The sequence below is a fragment of the Typopeltis vanoorti genome, chromosome 5, assembly GCF_054136105.1.
Source record: "Typopeltis vanoorti isolate ZY-2024b chromosome 5, IOZ_Tvanoo_1.0, whole genome shotgun sequence".
NCBI classification, from domain to species: Eukaryota; Metazoa; Arthropoda; class Arachnida; order Uropygi; family Thelyphonidae; genus Typopeltis; species Typopeltis vanoorti.
This window is the reverse complement of record NC_143553.1, coordinates 50619735-50642009: the sequence shown is the minus strand read 5'-3', so window position 1 is coordinate 50642009 and position 22275 is coordinate 50619735. Positions and strand designations below refer to the sequence as shown.

General features: G+C 35.8%; 1 protein-coding gene across 1 annotated transcript in view; it reads left to right on the top strand.

Annotated features, from left to right (window-relative positions):
- Window positions 1-18842, top strand: part of LOC150106399 (dymeclin) — a 53597-nt gene extending 34755 nt beyond the window's left edge. The window contains exon 2 of the mRNA XM_090393118.1: window positions 16214-18842. Within this exon, the coding sequence (XP_090249244.1) occupies window positions 16235-18247 (2013 nt within the window). The 5' untranslated portion in view covers window positions 16214-16234 and the 3' untranslated portion in view covers window positions 18248-18842. The remainder of the gene's footprint in view (window positions 1-16213) is intronic.
- Window positions 18843-22275: the final 3433 nt, after the last annotated feature.

The following is a 22275-nucleotide window of genomic DNA, read 5'->3' as shown; positions in this document are numbered from 1 at the left end:
TAAGAGAGTAATCAATACTAGTCTGAATTGCCTACAGGACAAAGAACATACTCAGTTTACTTACAAAGATCATTTCTGAGAACATAGTTTTTTTTTTGGGAGGGGGGGATTTTCAGTAATCAAGTATTTTTGTAGTCATGTGAACATTTGTGCGAGATCTTTTGTGATAGCTGAATACACACTTCAGCATCTCTATCTGCCAGATTAGTGCGTGTGGAGTTGTAAACATTAAAATCTCCCAAATAAGATGACTTCTCTATTAGGAAAGTTAGACCGGAGAAAATCACTATTTAAAGAACAAAAAGAAAAGAAAAAAAAACCCTGCAGAATGATTAAGCCGTCCTCTACACTTAAGTTTCTCATGATTCCAACCTGATCAGAATGAAACACCCTTATAAACTGATCACTGAATACCTCAACTATGTCTTCTGCAGCAGTTACCATTCTAACATTTTCATCCATTAACCATAACTTATCATGATCATTCTTCTTTCTACTTGCCACATGTCTAAAAAAAACTCTCTTGGGTTTTTTCTTTGCCTGATTTTCCAATTTCTGCTCATACTGCACTTTTGTTTTCTGCCAAAATCTGAAAAATTTCTCTTCTATCTATACTGTAAGATTCTCCATTACCAACTAGTGTGTTTCTAGAATATCTCCTCTTCTCCATGTATTCCTCTAACTCTGCAGACTGCATTCTTTCAACCTATCTTCATAAATTCCACATACCAGATATCATCTTGTTTACCTTACACTACACCTTTTTGTTTCCTTATCTTGGAACCCAGATGGCCATATCTGAGTACATCAATCCAAATGTTGTCTTATCAAAGCTTTGTAAAATGAGAAAATATCATTTTATAATGAAATTTGATATTTGAGTGACTATTAAAATTGGTGGAATCATTTTGCTGCCATATTAATGGCAGAATTGGGCAAAACAGAAAGTGCCTATGATGCTTATTCCACAAACAGCATCTTGTTTAGTACTGATAATGCTGTTACAAAATGTGCTTTTTTTATGATTGAAGTCATTTTGTATAAATATATGCATGTTACTATAAGAGGACTAAGTTCGTGCCTGCTGTAGCCTGTGGCAAAATATATATCAGCAACTGTTAGATTATTTTTCTTTGCAGAAGTGGAGTAACTTCTATGCCAGATTTTCCTGTTGTGTCAGTTGTCATCTCAGTATATAGCCAGTTTTATTATTATAGTATTATTTCAGTAATCTTCATGGAGTCCATACTCATCATGAGAGGTCCACTCAACTAGCAGTATGTCTATCATAATGAACTTTAAAGTTATTTACGCTACCTGCACTCTGGCAATGCATTTCACTCACCAACAACTCTCCGTGCAAAAAGTCTACTCCTCACACCCTTCTTCACCACATCTTTATACAGCTTCCAGGTATGGCCTCTCGTTCTTCTGTTCTTAACATTTGCTCTTTTATAATTCCTTCTGTATTAATCTGGTAGAATCCCTTATCATACTACTCTTTTCTTCCTATCCACCAAACTGTAATCCACATTACTTCAAATGTTCTTCATAACAATATTCCAGAGTCTTGATATCACTTTGATCACATCACATTAAAAACTGAGTGACCAAATTTGAGCATAATAATCCATTTATGGTTGGACCAGTGCCTTATGTAGTGGCACTACCACCTCCTTATCCCTACATGTGGGCAATATACCCTCAGAACTTCAGTCTACTATCTGCCATCACTCCAAATCCTGAGTATTATTCACTTCCTCAGGTATAGCTCCACCGATATCTCTGTATCAGAGATACAGAGATATGCCTTATATCTCTGTATCTCAAAGTGTAACACCTTGCATTTATTAATATTAAAATTGCAACCCCACTCATTTGTCCAAGCTGAAAATCTATTCAAATCTTTCTGTAGAGAATTAATATCAGCACTGCTCCTGATAATTTTGCCTAATTAGCATCATCAGCAAACATTTGAAAATCTCCAGTGAATCCATATGAAATATCATTATTCTGCTTAAAAGTAATTGATGATCATTTCCAATTGCAGATCTCTTATGTATGCTTGTACCCTGAACCAGCATGAAGATCACTATCAACAAGACCATAATGAAAAAGGCTTCTTTTTTCTTGTCATCTCTTCTTCATGTGAATTTTTGCATTTCTCTGTGATGACTGTCCTGAATTGAAATCCAATAGGCACTTATCATTATTCTTAGTATTGTTCTATTCTCCAAATATCCCTAAAACATTTCTATATGCTCCAGATTCGTTTTTTACCCTGCTGTTTGGATCCTCCTGTGGGATCATAAGGAAATGTTGGATCAATCAGCATCAGCAAACATTTGAAGATCCTCACTCAATCCACATGAAATATCATTAACAAATAAGTTAAACAGTAAGGGCCCAAGAACAGAACCCTGATGCCTTCCACTGATCACCTTCCATTTCTGCATACACAGATTGCTGGTATCTTTCAGAAAGCCAATCTTCAATCCACCTCACCGATCTGTCATGTGATAATCTGTCAAATGCCTTTCCAAAGTCCAAGAATCATCTTATTAAAATGTAAGCTTACTAAACAAGACCTGCCCTTCACCAACTCATGCTGAATATTGTTATTCAGCATGGGTTGCACCCTCCATGAAGTCGGCAGACTCATCATGGGAACTTCATTAGACTGACAACATATTTATCATACCGAATCTTAAAATCCTTAACACTCCTTACATTAACAACACATTCTGGCAATGTGTTCCATTCACTGACAATTCTCCATGTAAAAAATCTACTCCTCACCTCCCCCCCCTCTTCACCACACTTTTACATAACTTCCAAGAATGACCGCTGGTTTTTTTCCCCCTCTAGCCTTCTACTCTTTTTATAATCTTATCTAGATTAATCCGATAAAATCCTCTCACTAACTTAGATGTCTCTGTTATATCCTCTCTCTTCTTCCTATTCACCAAACTCTGCAATCCACTTTTTTTCAACTTCTCTCCATAGCCAGTAGTCCAAAGTCCTGATATTGTCTTAGTCACTTGCTTCTGGACCCTCTCTAAAGTCTCCACATCACACTGGTTTTCAGTGTGATGTGGAGACTTTAAGAAGTACTCTACATGTAGGGATAAGGAAATGGCACAACCACTTCCTTATCTCTACATTTAGAGTACTTATCATAGCAACACTAGCAATATGCCCTCTAAACTTCAATCTACTGTCAACCATCACTCCCAAATCTCTAATCTCATCCACTTCCTGCACGGCACTGTCAATATAGTACATCCTATTTCTGTGCTCCAAAAAAAAGTAATAAGTTGCACTTATTAATATTAAAACTACAACCTCACTCCTCTGTCCAAGTCAAAAGTCTGTTCAAATCTTCCTGAAGGGAATTAACATCAGCAGTGCTACTTATAATTCTCCCCAACTTTGCATCATCAGCAAACAACTGAAGATCCCCAGTCGGTCTACATGATATGTCATTTACAAAGAAGTTAAACAGCAGGGTCCCAAGTATAGAACCCTGGGGGACGCCACTGGTTACCCTCCTTTTTTGAGGCACTGCTCCCTTACACAACTTGCTGGTATTCAGAAAGCCAAAACCTGATCCATATAACCAATATACTATATTCCCATCGTCTGCAGCTTGTACACCAGTTTATCATATGGCTATCTATCAGACGCTTTTGCAAAGTCCAAGAATATCACCACTGCATATGACTCTTCTTTATCTAACACACCCATTACCTTATCATAAAATGCACGTAAATTGCTAAAACAGGACCTACCCTTCACAGATCCATGCTAATCATCATAAAGATGATTAGCATGGATCTGTGAAGGGTAGTAACCATCAACCTAATCCTGTATTCCATTCCTAGCCAATCTCTCCAACACCTTGACCACATTTGCAGTTATACACACTGGTAATTGGAAACTTATGTCCTAGAGCCATGCTTTTGGAGTGATACCATTCTGCCTTCTTTCCACTCCTTAGGACCCTTCCTTTCTGCGAGACTTTCATTAAATAACCAAGTCAAGGGCATAGTCAACTATGGTGGACATTCCTTAAGAATGCGTGGTGATGCGTCATGCATTCCCACAGCCTTATTACATCTAACCAACACCTAATACACCTCTGATTCTTTCACTTCCAATTCCGTATCCTTACAGACATGTATAATGCTATGCATTATGGGAAGGGGTCACTACCCAGACTGGTTTCAACCTTTATTGAGATCTCATTATACATGTCTGTAAGGATATGTGTTTTGCATTATGGGATACTAAGGCAAGTGATGTGAAGTCATTAGCATGTATATATGAGTTGCCCTGTTCTGAGAATACTTCAGGCACAAACTTTGCTTGCTTATACCAGGATAAAGGATTAACCAAAAATATAATTTCTTGGTATCTTTAATTTATAGAGTAACCAAGTGGAAAAACTTCCAACAACTATCTCTGATCCAGAGTCATTTAATAATAAGGTGTGACACTTTTTGGCTACTTGTATATGGAAATATGACTTCTGCATTACTTCAACCTTGGTGTCATCTCTGGTTCTGGCTCCCACTGATGAGATCTCAATAAAGATTTAAACCGGTCTGGGTAGTGATCCTTCCCATAATGCATACCATTATACATGTTTGTAAGGATATGCGCTTTGCATTATGAGATACTAAGGCAAGTGATGTGAAGTCATTAGCCTCTATATATGAGTTGCCCTGTCCAAAATACGTCGGGCTAAACTTTGCTTACACCTGGATAAAGGATTAAACCAAGAATATAATTTCTTGTCATCTTTAATTTATAAATAACCAAGTGGAAAAACTTCCAACAACTATTATTATTTCTATGGGCACTCCATGGATGCAAAAGAATCATTGTGGGCGACCCACAAAATAATAGAATAAGTGATGAATTTTAAATACCAAGGAATTCAGATTAACTCAGAAGGAAATAAAGTGCAGAAGAGCAGTCACTTATTGGCAAACAAGATTTATTGAAGTTTAAACAGAACAATATGGAAAAATAAATATCTAAATATTGTAACTAAGACAAATATATAAAAAAGAAAACAAAATTCAATAAATCAGAAAAATGAAGAAATATACAAGAGAGTATGTATGCCTTACAACCAGTAAATGAATGACTAAGAAAAAGGAAAGATGAAATATGTTGACAGATGGCAAAAATATAGAATAATTAGATGAACAAAAAAAATGGAAACCAAGTATCAGAAGACCAGATGGAAGCAGTGGAGGATGGGTTGCATTGAATGTTGTTGCAACAGATCTAAGACCAAAGGCAGAAAAATCTGAAGAAATAATAATGGATGTTTATATCTTTTCCTTTAATGATTCTTAAAACTTTTACATTTTATGAACTAAATTTGAATTTTAGCATTCATATTTATTTGTGTGGATGTAATTAATCTTAGTTAAAGGTGCAAACCAGAGTCACTTTAGATTCATGGATATCTCACAACTGTTATTTTTAAATACGAGAGCTGTTTGATAAGCCTGTGCAAAGTCTAAGAGATGGTGCCACCAGTACATATCGAGGTTATTTTTAGTTGCTGGCAATTGTTGGAGGATCACACACTAAGTTTCAGTCAGATAGATCTATTACTCTGTGTTTGGCGTTCATTTGAATCAATCAAGTACCGTGATTTATGAAAAATGGATGAGAAAGAATTCCATGTAGTGATTAAACATTAATTTTTGAAAGGCAAAACAGCTCAGGAAATTAAAGCTAAGCTTGATAAACATTATGGTGAGTCTGCACCTTCAATTAGAACGGTTTATAAGTGGTTTAGTAACTTCCGAAGTGGCCATATGAGCACAAGTGACATTGAACATTCTGGACGCCTTGTTGAGATCACTACTCCAGAAATTATTGAAAAAGTCCACGATATGGTGATGGATGATAGATGAGTGAAGGTGCGTGAAATTGCTAAGGCTGTGGGCATCTCAAATGACCGCATACATAATATTTTACATATTTATTTATTTGTATGGCATGAATAACAAAACATGCAGTACAATACACTTTCACTTTAAAAACATATAAAATTAAAAGTCAAAAGTCATTTTAAAAACCAATAAAATTAAATGATTACATCCATATTGGTCAGATAGTTCATAGCTTCGGATGTAGCACTTAAAAAGTCCAATTTGTCTTCTGAATATGCTCTGATATAACACTGAGTCACAATATGGTCCACAGTTTGTCTTTGAGCTCCACAATCACATTGCTGGGATGGTCTTTTACCCCATTTGAAAAGTATGTCGCACATACACCATGACCAGTTCATATTCTATTAAGCTGAGTCCAGGATTTTCATGAGAGGTGTGAGCAAGCATTAAAACTTTCTTGTAATTCTTTGAAAGAAAATTTGGTGATGTCATCTGTCTGGCTCTCCCACTGTTCTTGCCACTTTTGCTTCAGGTCAAAGTTAGATTGTAGTAGTAGTTGGGCTAATTGTAGTGGTGGATGGCTTGATCTCAGTCGTCATAGCACTTAAGTCTGGGAGATCTAAATGTATTGGTAGGGCTGTGTTCTCCAAGATTTTCTTATACTCCTGTAAGATAGCCTTAGTCCTGCGCAGATTTGGTGGAACAGTGTTGCTAAGAGCTGGAAGCCAGTGTCTGGGAATTGATTTAATTGTGTTAGAAATCAGTCTCATTGTATTATTTAGTTGGCTATCAACAAGTTTAACATGTGTGCTATTTAGCCACACTGGTGAGCAATATTCGGCAACAGAGAAAACTAGACCAAGAACTGTAATCTGCAGATTATCAGCTGTTGCTCCCCATGTCGTGCCTATTAGTTTTTGTATTATGTTGTTACGGGTTCTTAACTTAGCAGAAACATTTGTTAGGTGTTGCTTTAAGAGAGCGTGTGGTCCAGGGTCACACCCAAGTACTTTGGAAACTTATTGTGTCATAGTAAACATCCTTCAAAGAAAATATGTAATGTGACATCTGCCATGTGATTATTAAGGTGAAAGCTTGATACTTCTGTTTTGTCTGGATTGAGCTTGAGCCTCCATTTTTTTGTAATATTCACCTATCGTTTTCAGATCTTATGTAAGTATATCTTCAAGCTGACTTATGTTTTTGTGTCGAATGGCAATTACAATGTCATCAGCATAACAGAACTTCCGTGAGATGGTAGCAGGCAAGTCATATGTGTATAGGTTATAAAGTAAGGGTGCCAATACTGACCCTTGCGGAAGACCATTATTAAATTTTCGTTGTCGGGACATTTTATTTCCTAATATAACTTGAAAGAAACGTTCAGTGAGCATGGAGGAAATTAAGTGTGCAGTCCGTTTACATGGGACAATGCTAAGAAATTTGTATATAAGACCTTCACGCCATACTATATCATAGGCTGCTGTTAGATCCAGGAAGACAGCTGTTTTTTCTTGCTTCTGAAATCCAGCTTTTATGTATGATGTTAAAGTCAGCACTTGATTACAGCAATCACATTTTTCTCTAAAACCAGCTTGTTCAATCGGGACATGCTGCATAATTGGTATGGACAATCTGTTGTATGTACAGAAGGCGTTAAGAATAGCAACTATTTTTGACTTCTTAAACTGGCTAGGTAGTCGGCCAGTCAATAGTATATCATTAAAGAATTCACAGAGCCATTTTATAGTATTTGGCCCGCTATTAATCAGAAATTCAGGATGGATACCTTTGAAGCCTGGGACCTTGCCTGCTTTGATATCTTTTATGATGGCTTTTATTTCATCTATAACGAAGATTGAGGCATATTGTGAGAAAGCAGTGGCATTTGTTTTTAAAGCTCTAAGGTTCTTTTTTAATTTTCTTGATATGTTCACAGTCCCTAGGTGCCCTTGACATATTAATGATTTGATTAGCTACTCAGGGGAGATAATTGTGCGTTTTCTATTAGGTAGATTAATTGTGGATAGTTGTTGGTGAACATTCCAAGCTTTTCTACTTGATCGTTTGAAGTCAAGGTTTTCAACCGTATCAATTCATTTATTTATTTTTTTTTTTTGAGATGAGTTCAGGCTATGTATTAATTCATCTGCTATATTAGGATCTTCACTTTTCAGGAACTCTCTGTAGAGATGATCACTCTCTTCATTCCATCCTGGGACATAATCTTTTCTGCAACCTCTAGGGATATATTTTTTCGCAGTTAATATGATTGCTCCTACAAATCTCTTGTACTCTGCAACTCTAGCAGGTATCCAACGAACACATTCCAATGCGGTCGTGGAAAGGATCTTGCTATAGGTAGTGTCATACCAATTTCCAGTAATACTGGTCAATGTTGACTGTGTGGGAAGTTAGAAAGTACATATCGTCTTGTTGGTAATGGTTGCCCTTCTGTGTTTATTGAAACAAAACATAAGTCTGGATTAGATTCTGTTTGCCATGCTGATGATCTGAAGGTGTTTCTATCCTTGACATCAAACACAAGGTGTATATTATTTATTTCTGACCATTGAACGAGGGTAGGACCGCATTCGTCGTTATCACCATACTTCCATTCTTCATGATGGCTATTAAAATCACTAATCTATACTGTTGGATGTTGATAAGTAGGCATCACATCTATAGACCAAGATGTTAAAGGAGGTTTATAGACATTGACTATTGTCATGTTGTGAACTTTCACACTCACAAGATGAGTATTGTTATCACATCTCGTTGTCAGGACAGAAGATTTTCTATATCATCCTTGATATATGTTGCAATGCCATAATTCCGGTGGTATGTAGCACCAGTCAGAGTGTAACCAGTTATTTTTCCTCTTCTATTAAGGTCATCTTTGTTTTCAGCATGCATTTCTTGAAGAAGCCCAACATCAATGTTATTTTCTTGTAGTATTTTGCAGAGATAGTCACATTTTGCTCTGTTAATTCTATATTCAGTTGACACATCTTAAGGCTAAATCCCAGTTTTTTGTCAGCATCATCAATAAAATTAGAAAAATCAGTATTGTTTGACTGCATGCCTTAGCCAGGAGAACTACATGTTAGACTGGCTGCCAAATCGCTCTAGCTCAATTAGCATTACCCAAGGTGCACCACGAGCTGGCGAGCTAGATTAAGAGAAAACTCTCCACAAGATGAGTGCCACGTTTGCTCGCACTGGATCAAAAGCGTGAACGTATGAACTATTGTAAGGACAGCTTGAAGCTGTTTCAACGGATTACGAAACAATGCAAAAATTGCATTGTTTCGTAACAGTGGACAAAACATGGATTCATCACTACCAGCCTGAAACCAAGGAACTGTCAAAACAATAGGTTGTAAGTGGGGAATCTGCACCAAAGAAAGCGAAAACTGTTCCTTCGGCAGGAAAGGTTATGACCACAGTCTTCTGGGATGCTCGTGGAATAATTTTCATAGACGTTTTGGAAAAGGGCTAAACAATTACCGGAGTGTATTATGCATCTTTGCTGGATCGTTTAAATAATGAAATAAAGGAAAAATGACCACACTTGGCGAAAAACAAGATTTTTTTCACCATGACAACGCACCTGCTCACTCATCTGCAATTGTGACTTCAAAATTGTTCTGTTTACTATGAAGTCCTTTCGCATCCCCCCCCCCCCTGCTCTCTAGATTTGGCTCCCTCGGACTACTATCTGTTTCCAAACATGTAAAAATGGCTGGCAGAAAAGAGATTTTCATCAAATGATGAGGTGATTGCCAAAACAACTGCCTATTTTGGAGAGTTGAACAAATCATACTATATGGATGGGATCAAAAAACTCGAGCATCGTTGGAGTAAGTGTATAGACCTCAAAGAAGACTATGTTGAAAAATAAAAAATGTTTGTCCCAAAAAAATTGTTTTCTTCATTTTTGCATGGACTTATCGAACAACCCTTGTAATAGAAATGATAAGAAAACAAAAATATATTAATTTTGAAAAAAGATTTTATCCATTCTTTTGAGAGTGATGTGGAACTAAAATATGTCATAGTGAACTACCATTACAATAAATTTAGTTTAATACTTTATCCAAGTGTGAGGAAACAAAGTTTGTGCCTGAAAATATCTTGAGGACTGGGGTAAGGTAGTACAACACCGGGCAACTCGTAGCAAATGGACCAAGCTAACATCACTCGTATCTCAGTATCTCCCATAATGAAAAACACATATCCTTGCGGATATGTATAATGTTATGCGTTAAGGGAAGGGCCATTACCCAGACTAGTTTCGACCTTTTGTATAGGTGAAATGGGCTCTAAAAATAAGACTATCCCGAAAGATCGCCCAACTCAGCATTGTTCCACTCAATGACAGGCTCACCCTCTCACCGAGAAGAACTTCTCAGCATTGGCTCTACCCAGTGGCAGGCACACCCCACCACCAAGCAGAGCAATAATCTCAGCGGTGGCCCCACTCAGAGACAGACAAAAACCTACCTCCAAGCGGAGCCTCTCAAAGCCAGATCTGCCCCACACCGGTTTCCACCCTCATTGGGGTCTCTTCAGTGGGAGCCAGGCCCAGAAGAGGAGATACCAGGCAGAAGCAATGGCAAGGTCATCTTTACCTATAGGAGTTGCCAAACGGTGTGCCACCTTTTTATTAAATTACTCTGGATTTAGAGAAAGATGTTGGAAGTTTATTTTTCACTTGGTTAGACTATAATAAATTTAGTTTAATCCTTTATCCAAGTGTGAGCAAACAAAGTTTGCACCTGAAAATATCTTCAGGACTGGGGTAAGGTGGTACAACACCAGGGCACTCCTAGCAAAGGTGGAGCAAGCTACCAACACTCCTATCTCAGTATCTCCCATAATGCAAAACACATCTCCTTGCGGATATGTCTAATGTTATGCATTAAGGGAAGGGCCACAACCCAGACTAGTTTCGACCTTTATTGAGGTCTCTTCAGTGGGAGCCAGGCCCAAGTGGAGATACCACCTTACCTCAGTCCTGAAGATACTTTCAGGCGCAAACTTTGTTTGCTCACACTTGGATAAAGGATTAAACTAAATTTATTATACTCTAACCAAGTGAAAAATAAACTTTCAACAGCTTTCTCTAAATCCAAAGTAATTTATTAAAAAAGGGTTATGTTACAGAATCCTATTCAGATTTAGCTTGACGTCTATAGATGTCATGGCTGGTTGGCAGGGGGGTTAACATTATATATAAATTTGTTCTCTGATGTTATAAATAGAATATAGCGTTGATGTAGTTTTTCACTAGAGGTAAGGCCAGTAGAATAATGGTTGATCAAATCACTTCACTTTGATAAATTTAGTTTAATCCTTTATCCAAGTGTGAGCAAACAAAGTTTGCACCTGAAAGTATCTTCAGGACTGGGGTAAGGTAGTACAACACCGGGCAACTCGTAGCAAAGGTGGACCAAGCTAACATCACTCCTATCTCGGTATCTCCCATAATGCAAAACACATCTCCTTGTGTTATATCTTTTCTTTCCTATCGCGTTCTGATTTCTATATCTAGCTTACCACTATACCTTATCTTTACTTATTTGTCCTTTCTCTCTCACACATGCACGTAAATCTTTTGTCTCCTATCAAATTAATTTAATTTTTTAGGATCTTTGCAGTCTTATTGGCCTCTCCATTTTTTTAAACATCATTTTATCACACAACAATCTGATGGAGTTCACCCTATTGACACATTTATTTTTTACTGCGCCAGCTAATACCTAGGATAGAAAGGATTCTTGCTCAGGGTGACCCCCCTCAAAGTGACACATGATAATTAGATCCAGATTAATTTTACCCCTCTGCTTGCTTAATTCTTTTTCACAGTCGTGGCTCGCTTAATATACTTGTACTAATGGGTTTATCCCGCTTAGTTCGATGATATTTTTATGAGTGGTAGTTTTGAATTCATATAACGTAAGCAGATCAGGCAAGTACATGAATGAAACAATTTAATGGGCCTTAAGGTGATACACAATAATACAATTCAAGCAGGTTAATATGGTTGCACTCAATTTAGATCAAAGGCTCTAATTAATTTTTATACTAATCACACATATTAAATTGCATTAACCACTAATAAAATCATTTTAGTATAAATTCATAGGTCATCATCATGCCAGTCTGATACATGTGGCCATTAATCAACACAACAGCACAATTTACACATTAAGTTTAGCATAATCAGATATCTACTAGGCCTCGTGGGTAAGCAAATCTTAACACTGTTTTGGACCTATGCCTAGTTGTAGACTACTCTTACAGTCCCTTAAATTCAGTCCAATACAAATGTTCTCACAGGGAATTCACTCTCTTCTATAACTGGAATTAGAATTTCAAAAGTCTACATTACCATCTCTGTCCTTGAATTCTTAAAACTTCTTCCTGCCTTGTCTGGTCATCAAGGCCTTCAATATAGTCGCTTTAGAGGATATCTTCCATAGATCTGTGCGAGTAGAATCTCTACGGGAAAACTGGAAGGTGGCACGGTAATGTTGCCTTGTACGGCCGGCATCAAATTTTGGTTCTTCCGTCGCACGACAACGCACAGCTATCCTAGAGCACGGACATAGCTTGGCCCAATGCAAACGCTACGACAGACGAACCAAATGCCTTCCCCGACGACGAGCTCAACCACTGTCCGAGAGATCAGGAATCCAAGAAAAAAAGATCTCGAATCGTCTTTGCAAGGCCTTTTTGCATAATTCTTTCCTCTAGGCAAATCTCGATCTTCGCGATGTGCGCCAACGCGGTCATGTGTGCTAACGTCGGTCACCTTAGCTCCCTCTATTTTTTTTCGCACGTGTGTCTGCCTTCCTTTCCTGGAAGACGCTTAGGTTTCCTTTTCCAATACTTCTCTCCCTCCCTTCTCTTTCATATTGCAGGACAGCAAAAGTGACCCTTGAACCCTGACTCATAGGCCTTGCTAATTTAGTACTAGAGACTGGCTTTTTCAAATGGATTTGCCAGCTTACATAGATCTCTATATCTGGTTCACACTTAATACAGATTATATATAAAATATAAAAGCTTATTATACAAATTCATGAAATTCCTAAATTTTAATTGTTTTGTACTTGTAAACAGCTTACACTTATCCTATTGCCAATGTTCCATATTCTCTGCCTAAATTGTATTAAAGTTGTGACCTGAATAATTTACATTAAACATTTCTTAGCCTATTCAGGACACAACACTTGCGATATGTATAATGTTATTCATTAAGGGAAGGGCCACTACCCAGACTAGTTTCGACCTTTATCGAGGTCTCTTCAGTGGGAACCAGGCCCAGAAGTGGAGATACCAGGCAGAAGCAATGGCGAGGTCATCTTTACCTATAGGAGTTGCCAAACGTTGTGCCACCTTTTCTGGGTAGTGGCCCTTTCCTTAATGCATAACATTATACATATCCGCAAGGAGATGTGTTTTGCATTATGGGAGATACCGAGATAGGAGTGATGTTAGCTTTTTCCACCTTTGCTACGAGTTGCCCGGTATTGTACTACCTTACCCCAGTCTTGAAGATATTTTCAGGAGCAAACTTTGTTTGCTCACACTTGGATAAAGGATTAAACTAAATTTATTATAGTCTAACCAAGTGAAAAATAAACTTTGAACTACCATTAAAAAAATGCCAATGAAAAATTCTGTTTTGCACCATAAGTTGTAAACAACTGTCAGACCTAATTTGGTTCACAGAGAATGGTTCATATAGATTTTAATTGTAATTTTTGTAAGTATTTAAGAAAATTAAAAGTAATGTATTTAAAATTTTTCTTAGCATTTTTGTCACAAGTTATACAGGTGCTTTCAGTATTTCATATATTAAAAAAACGTGTGGTTGTTATATAATGGGAAACTTAGTGCCCTGTTTGTCACATTATGAGTTAAAATAACTCTTTGTATTAAATTACCATTGTCTCATTAATTTCAAATTGATAATTTCTCATCAAGTAGAATGATTCTTCATGTGTAACTGGTTCACTTCTCGAATTCTACAGACCTTTACATGGCTGATACAGCAGGCATTTATTCCACCTAAGAATACAGTTATTGTGTGGTTCCACACATGCAATCAGTCATGAGGTTAGTTAAATCTTATGAAGATGTGAAAGGTTTTTTTGGTTGTAAACTCAAGTTTTTCTTTGTGAAAACAGATAAGCCCACCAGAGAACAGACATCATATGTACTATTCTTGCTTTTAGTTGCTTCAGATATAATTCCAAACAGCTGAATCCTCACATGCTTGCACACAAGATGGCATACAGGACAGAACCTGCTGATTCAATGTTGATGCTAGAGTAAAATATGAAAGAAAACAAGAACATAATTTCTTGTCAAGTATATAACATATCATGATCATCATCAAATTCCTGATATGTACCCTCAAGGGGATGTACAGTCCCCTTGAGATATAATTCCAAACAGCTGAATCCTCACATGCTTGCACACAAGATGGCATACAGGACAGAACCTGCTGATTCAATGTTTATGCTAGAGTAAAATATGAAAGAAAACAAGAACATAATTTCTTGTCAAGTATATAACATATCATGATCATCATCAAATTCCTGATATGTACCCTCAAGGGGATGTACAGGATATGATAGTACTGCATGAAACTTACATCATTACTAACTTCTTATCCATAATTTTCCTCCAAATCAAACTGTTACATGTCAAGACTCCTACATTATCAGATCCTATATTTCTATCTTCTAAGGCACTTTTTACTGTAACAATCCACCTATATCTTGGTCTTCCTCTGTGTCTTTTTCCTGCCAACCTGGCAGAGAACACTTGTTTTGTTAATCTTTCCTTTCCCATTCTGTTTAAGTGACCATACCACCTGAGATTAGCTCTGCTAACACATTCTTGGTTCCTATCTTATCCTTCTCATCTTTCCAAGGACTATTTGAGTCCCCTCCTAATGAGGGATTACTGGTGTATTAATGCAACCAGTTTGCCACTCCTCTGCTGCATCCCCTATGGGCGATATTCATTAACTGTAATCAGTGTGTGTTCATGGGACCAGCTTGCCTGCTTGCGGGATGATAAACCCCAGATAAACTGTGGGGGGGGGGAGAACCCTGCTGCCCGAGACACTGGCTTACTTGCGAGTTAGCCGGTCTTGGGCATGGGCAGAAGAGTCTGAGGCTGAGTAAGATCCTTGAGCTCCATCAACAGGAATCGAACCTAAGACACTCCTTCCCCAGTCATGTGGTTGTGAAGTGCATAGCCATAGGCTAACCGCACAGACCATTCTTGGTTAAAGGAATAAAATTCTATACCTTCATATTCTAACACTCATGAATTCATTATGATCTGACTGCTTATGCTAAGTTTTGTAGCACTGATCTGTGTCACTTTTTTTTTCTTTCTTATTTCTGATAATTGTGTTGCTGTTAAATAAGTTTAATAACCTACACATACTTATATGTAATATGTATCCTGGTTTCTTTCACTGTCTGATTCGTCTCTCTTTCCTACTTCTAACCAATCATAATCTTTGCTCATGTGAAATAATTCTTCCTCATTTACTCTTGCTTTCATATTACTTTCCTTTGCAAACATTTTTCTTCAATTCCTCATATTATCACACTATTCAGTCTTCAATTTGTGGTTTTCTTAGTTTGTATCTTACCACCATTCGATTCACCTTGAACTCTTCTACTTTATTATACAATCTGTTCTAAGAGCCTTTTATCCTGCAATACACTAGATGCCTGTGAAAATGCGACTTAAAGTTTTTTAGTGTATAATTTAACCTCCATGGTACATTATTATATGAAACATTGATGTTCTCCAGAATTAGGCATCATAAGGAATTATAATTCTAAGCACATATGGTATTAAAATGTTGTAGTCATTATGAATTTTTTGTAAATAAAAGCTTTATTTTAATAAGCCAAGTCATGTGGATGATGTAGAGGAAAGTAACTGTGCAGTGATTTGATTACAACTTTCTGTCTCGCACATTCATTGCTGTTAATAGGGATCTTTGACCATGTACTGAGAGCTGGTTTGATACTATTTGAAATATATTTTTTTTTTTTTAGTTGTTAGAATTTGAATTGGCTGATTAATGGCAGTTAGATTTTTCAAGCTTCTTTGGATATAATGATTTAGAATGTTTTTTAAATTAGTATCTCCTTAAGTTACTGACATATTGGGTTACATTGTACTGTTCTTATTCTTTATTTCATATTTTAAGATGGATATTTTTAATCAAATGTTTTCATTTTTAGGTTTTTGACTTTTTAAGGAAGATGGGTACCACAAGTAGCACCCTGACTGAACTTCAGAATAACAAATATCTCCAGCAGTTTGCAGGCAAGGAATCCATTTCACATAATGATCCATTTTGGAATCAACTTTTGTCTTTTACTTTTTCTCCTCCACATACTTGTGCAGATTGCCATTTACTTGAAGATAGCACACGCCCAATGCTTGATGCCTTGCTGACTAACAATTTTGCAACAGGCAACTTAGGCTCCCTAACCCGGGTGTTCTTGCTAAGAGCTGCTGAACTAAAAGCCTCAGTTCAGTGTGAAAATAAAGTATTTATATGGCAAACCTACAATGCTTTATTTATAATTCGCTGTGTAACAAAGTATTTTATTGAATCACTTGGTGATGACAGTATAGTTAAGCATTTTCACTCTGAACAAGCAAACAGTTCACAGCCATCTGATAATGAATATGGAGAGTCAGAAAGTGTTTTAGAATTGCTGATAAATGCATTAGTTGAAATTATTGTAGATGTACCATTAGTTCCTGTTACATACACCATTACAGTGGAAGCTGTTAGTACCTTACTTGTGTTACTGTCTGTGCAAATGTTTTATTCAAAACCAACCCCAGGATCCATTATATACAAGTCTATGATGCATGGCAAGTGTTCTATACATGCTCTCTTGCTTATAAAGGCTCTCCTGCAGCATTATGTGAAACAGGAAAAGTGCCCTCATTGTATAAATGCCTCTGGAGAAGGTGGTGGTATAATATCTGGATTAGCATCAGGCCTCTGGAGTGTTTTAACATTAAGATACACACGGAGTGGTTTAACAGAGAACTCTACAACTATGAAATCAGTCTTGGCAAATCAGTGCTTGATATTACTGCTGACTTTAGTTAACCATTACACAAATGAAAAGGAAATTTCTAATCCTTATCGTGAAGCTCTGTTTAGTTTTAGAAACTCTGTCGAACATCCTGATGAGACAGCTGTTAACAGTCCTCCTGCATTTAAATATGATTACTCTCATCTTTATTCTGTACTTTGTGAAACTTTGAAGGATGATCAGACCACACTTCTTCTCTACTTATTACTTCATAGGAATCATAATTTCAAACAGTTTGTTGTTTCAAGTGGAAATATTGATGAACTAGTGGTGCCAATATTGAAAATATTGTATAATGCACCAGAAAGAAATTCACATCATATTTATATGGCACTGATTGTGCTCTTGATGCTTAGTGAAGATGAACATTTTAACAATGCCGTGCATCATATTATCCTTAGAAATACAAATTGGTATACTGAACGGGCGTTATCTGAGCTGTCCCTTGGCAGTATGTTGGTTCTGGTCATTATTCGAACTATACAATATAATATGACACGAATGCATGATAAATATCTCCATACAAATTGTCTGGCAGCACTTGCAAATATGTCAAGTAGTTTCGCAGACCTTCATCCATATGCATGTCAGCGGTTTATTACATTATTTGAAAATTTAAGTAAACGTCAAGCAAGAATGATAAATCAGCTGAAAAATGGTAGTGATAGTGGAAGATCTGATGGTGAGGAGGATTTAGTTACATCAGATTTAATGCAAGATCTTTCTATTATAGAAGAAGTTCAGCGTATGCTTTTGGAAATCCTAAATTCTTGTTTAACTTCTCAGTTGCAAAACAATATTGACCTCCTTTATACTCTCCTTTATAAGCGTCATGTATTTAATTCTTTCAGAACTCATGCTAATTTTCAGGATATTATTCAAAACATAGATACAGTATTAATCTATTTTACTGAGCACCTAGAACTAGCAGAGAGACACTTATCGGTTTCTGAAGTTTCTTGTATTATAAAACAGGCTGCACAGAAATGGCCAAAAGACAAGTTAAAAAAATTCCCAGAATTAAAATTTAAATATGTGGAGGAAGGACAATCAGAAGAATTCTTCATACCTTATTTGTGGTCTCTTGTGTTTCACACATCAGGCATATATTGGAACCCAAAAAATATCTTAATTTTTAATCCACATAAAGGATTATAAAAAAAAAGGTTCTTATAAAATATTACTTTAAATAAAAAATTTACAATAAAAATTAATTTATCCCATGAACTAATTATTTCCTTTTTTCAGCTCTCTCAATTTCCTTCATGGTTATTGAATGGAACTAAATGATGTAGCTTGATGTAAAAATTTTAGCTATTTGGAATGAAATATTTTATGGTCAGCATTATTTGCAATAACTCAGACTCTAGAAGAGTTAAAAATTTTGTCATGTGATGTCCTGTTATATAAATGAATACAATTATGTAAATTTAACTTTTTATTTTATTCCCTACAAATTATTTTTTCTTTTCATATGTAGTACAAAATCTTATACTATTTTTGTGTGTGTTTAATTTTCTAAGTTTCATTTTGTTTTAAAAAAACAAAAAAAAGCAGCTCAAGTTCCTTATAAAATATAATAATTATGTTTTTCTGTATCTATCAAAATAATCTCTTAGAATTGTTATTAACTTGTATATATTTCTTTGTATAATATATATATTGTAGAGACTGATAATGATTTGTAAATTCATTTCACTGAATATTATTATCAAAGGAGAATTTTTTAATTAAATTGTAAAAATGACTGATATTTTTAGAACATTAATCCTTATTTTCTGATGTAGCTGCTTCTCTCTCTGTCTGACAGGTTATAAATAGCAGTGATAAAAAGTAGTTGCTCAACAGGATATATTAAGATTTATATATAGACATAGATAGGAAGTGAGAAAGATAATGAATATACTGTAATTATAAAAAAAAAAAGATTTCTTTTGAAACACAAGGAAGTTTCAATAACATCATTAATAACACTGTTTCTTGCCTATGCATAGTACATTCTAAATCTTGAAAGAAATAATTATACAGTTGTGGTTTTGTCTTTTTTTTATAATGCAGTTAGCATGTTGGTCTTTCCCAATAAAATGGCAATAGTTCCTCTTTCTGTTAATTTTTTTTTTATAGAAATTGCAGTTTAATTGAATTAAAAAAAAAAAAAAAATTTTTTTAAATTGCAGCGAAATGTGCTGTTTGCTGAGATCTGTAGATGGGTGGAGATCCACTCATAAAGAAAGTTGTTGTAAATGTATAGTACACAAATGCAGTGAGTTAGATAATCTGGAAGATTAGATGAAATTTGTTGAAGGGAGATTGGGGGAGGGGATGATCCAGAAAAAATTAGTTATTTCTTTCAGGCTCTTAGGCTTTCCTGTCCTATCTTGCTACATATAGTACTTGAGGTCATGCACGACATCAGTTGTCGAAATGTTAACATTGATTTTTGATGAACATCATCTATTCTATTCTGTTTGGCAAATTTGCCTTGCCAAATGAAGTAGCTTGAGTTGTGATGATATGAAACAGAGATATATTAGGAAAAATTCTAAAAACTGCAATAATAAGTGGCAATACTGACCATTGTGAGTGCTGTGGAAGATAAGGATTTCTCTAGTGCACTTTAAAGTGGGCAGAGTTCTTAATGTAGGAAGCATTGCTACCAGTAATATGAGAGAGCATTTTATCTAGTTTGTATGTGGATGAGTCTATGCCATCAAGAATTAGGTGTAATTCTTGGCATAACGGTGGATATGAATTTGAAGTTTGAAGGTCATAGAGCAAAAACTGCAAATACAACTCAGAGGATGATTGCAATATTGAAGCACGCCTTGATAAAACTGCACCTGGATTATGCAGATTTGGTCTCCTGGGTTCCAAGAGGATAAAAAATCTGGGAAGGTTGCAAAGAAGAGTTACAAAGATTATATCCAGATTGGGGGATTTAGATTATGAGGATAGGTTGCAAGTATGTGAAGTTTAAAGTTTTTCCACAGTTAAGAAATGGATAACAGCTAGGTTTTTCTCTTACAGAGCAGCAAGTGAGTACAATACTTTATCTTTAGAGGTAGTGAATCCATCTAGGTGATTCATAATCTCTCTTGATAAGTCCTTGACTCCCTGGAGGTCTCAGATGATGATAATGGTACATGTTCTTTGTGAATTTTTGGCAGCCTATATATCTATGGCATATGGAATTATAAGGTTTTAGTTTATTAACAGTTTCAAATGACATTCTTCAGAAGTATTATGTGAATCTTTGTGTTGTTTGGATCATAGTTTAACTGACAGTAAGAAGTCTGTTAGTAGTATGACTTTTTTCAAGTGTAATCAGATTGTTTGAGAATTTTCCTTATCTGCTTTTATGAATATTTTTTGTTGTAAATTTAAATAAAGCTTTAAATTCTTTGTTGGAAAGATTGCTTAGGAGAGATTTCGCTTTCGAAACCTCTCAAAGTTCTGGCATTTCTTCTGAGGATGATGAAGAATAGGTTCACCATGCTGTTTTTTTGGATGATAGTTTGAGGCTTAGGAGTGTTTTTCATCAGGTTGGCAAAACTTAGGGATGTGTTGACTTTTTATATTATGGAATTCCTTATCCTCTAATGCATTAGAAACATCTAAGAGGATCATCTAGATTGTGTGTGTGTGTGTGTGTGTGTGTGTGTGTGTGTGTGTGTGTGTGTGTGTGTGTGTGTGTGTGTGTGTGTGTGTGTGTGTGTGTGTGTGTGTGTGTGTGTGTTCGTGTTCAGCTTGGTGTCGGACTCTTCTTCAAGCCTATCTATGAATAACTTCATTGGTGTCAGCAAGAAAAGTGTGTAGCACTAATTTGTTCTTGTATCAGGTCAAGGCTAGTGTGCTTATAAGCACACTAGCCTTGACCTGCTACAGGAACATTAACAGTTTCAAGATGTGGAGCACCTTTCTCTAGAAAGTGGTGTTTCAATTTGAAATATTGTGAGTGTTGTAGTTTATTATTATTTATAGGATTAAAACACAGGAGAGAAATGCTATTTGCCTGTACCAAACTCAAACATTACATAATAATAATTATAACAAGTTTCCTTTCCATTGTATAAAATCCCTAACCAGATTCTCGTTAGAAACAAAAATGTTATATGAGGCTGCTATTCCTTCAATTTAATTTTTTGCTCCCATTTCCTCATGCATTTTCCCAAGATAATTATCCTTCCTTACCTTCTCCGATGTCATGGCTGTACAATAGTTGAGTTACTGGTGATAGGATAGAAAAATTAAACACAGAAACTAAAACTTATGTGAAATAAATTTAATAGTGTAAATTTTTTTCCTATGGATAATAGGCATCCTTGATATGTTAAAAATGGAACAGAATATAAAATTACAATTAATAAATCATTTTCAAAAGGCACCATTAGTGTTAATAGGACAACAAACAATCAGTAAAATTCCTGATTATATATTAAAAAATAAGAAATAAATAAATGAAAATTACAATAATGTAATAATCAGGAATTCACATAAAATGTAATCATATTTCCCATAATAGGGATAACCGAAGGCCATCAGATCTGTAAGTTTGGTCGGTGTAGAAAGGTCTCACAACTCTTTACATAGGCACTCTATGAGGGCATCTACTTATATATAAAAGCTTAGTTTTCTTCCAAAAAAAAAATGTTTGGTTGAGATGGCATGTTTTGCCAGGCCAGACTGTTCTAGTTCATGGTAAAAGATGTAAGATTTTTAGTTCTCACGATGAAGAGGTAGCTGCAGATCTGTCCACAGGAGCATAGGATCTGGTAGATACCTGGAAGATTCTTATCTTTAAGTGAAGAAAGGAAGGTAAAATCTTCCTGACAGGCCAAAATGACACTATAATATTAAGTGGTTTTAGAACTCAGAAATCCCATTAATATAAGGGAGTGGAATCTGAGTGATTTCTTCAGGAGGTCTAGAGACTGGTTGTTTAAAGCTGTTAAAGACTTTCTTAATAAAAGATTCATAAAAGCAGATTCGATATAATTCAATTCTTGCTGTTAACGGTCTTCAGTGGAACAAATATTATGAGCATGATGTAAGGTTTTAATAGTTCCAATCTTTTGACTAGGATGATAATGATGATGAGAATTAGTATGGATATAACAATCAATATGAGTTTCTTTATAAAAACAAAAAATTGTCAACTAATTTTCTCATCTGGTTGACAAAGAATT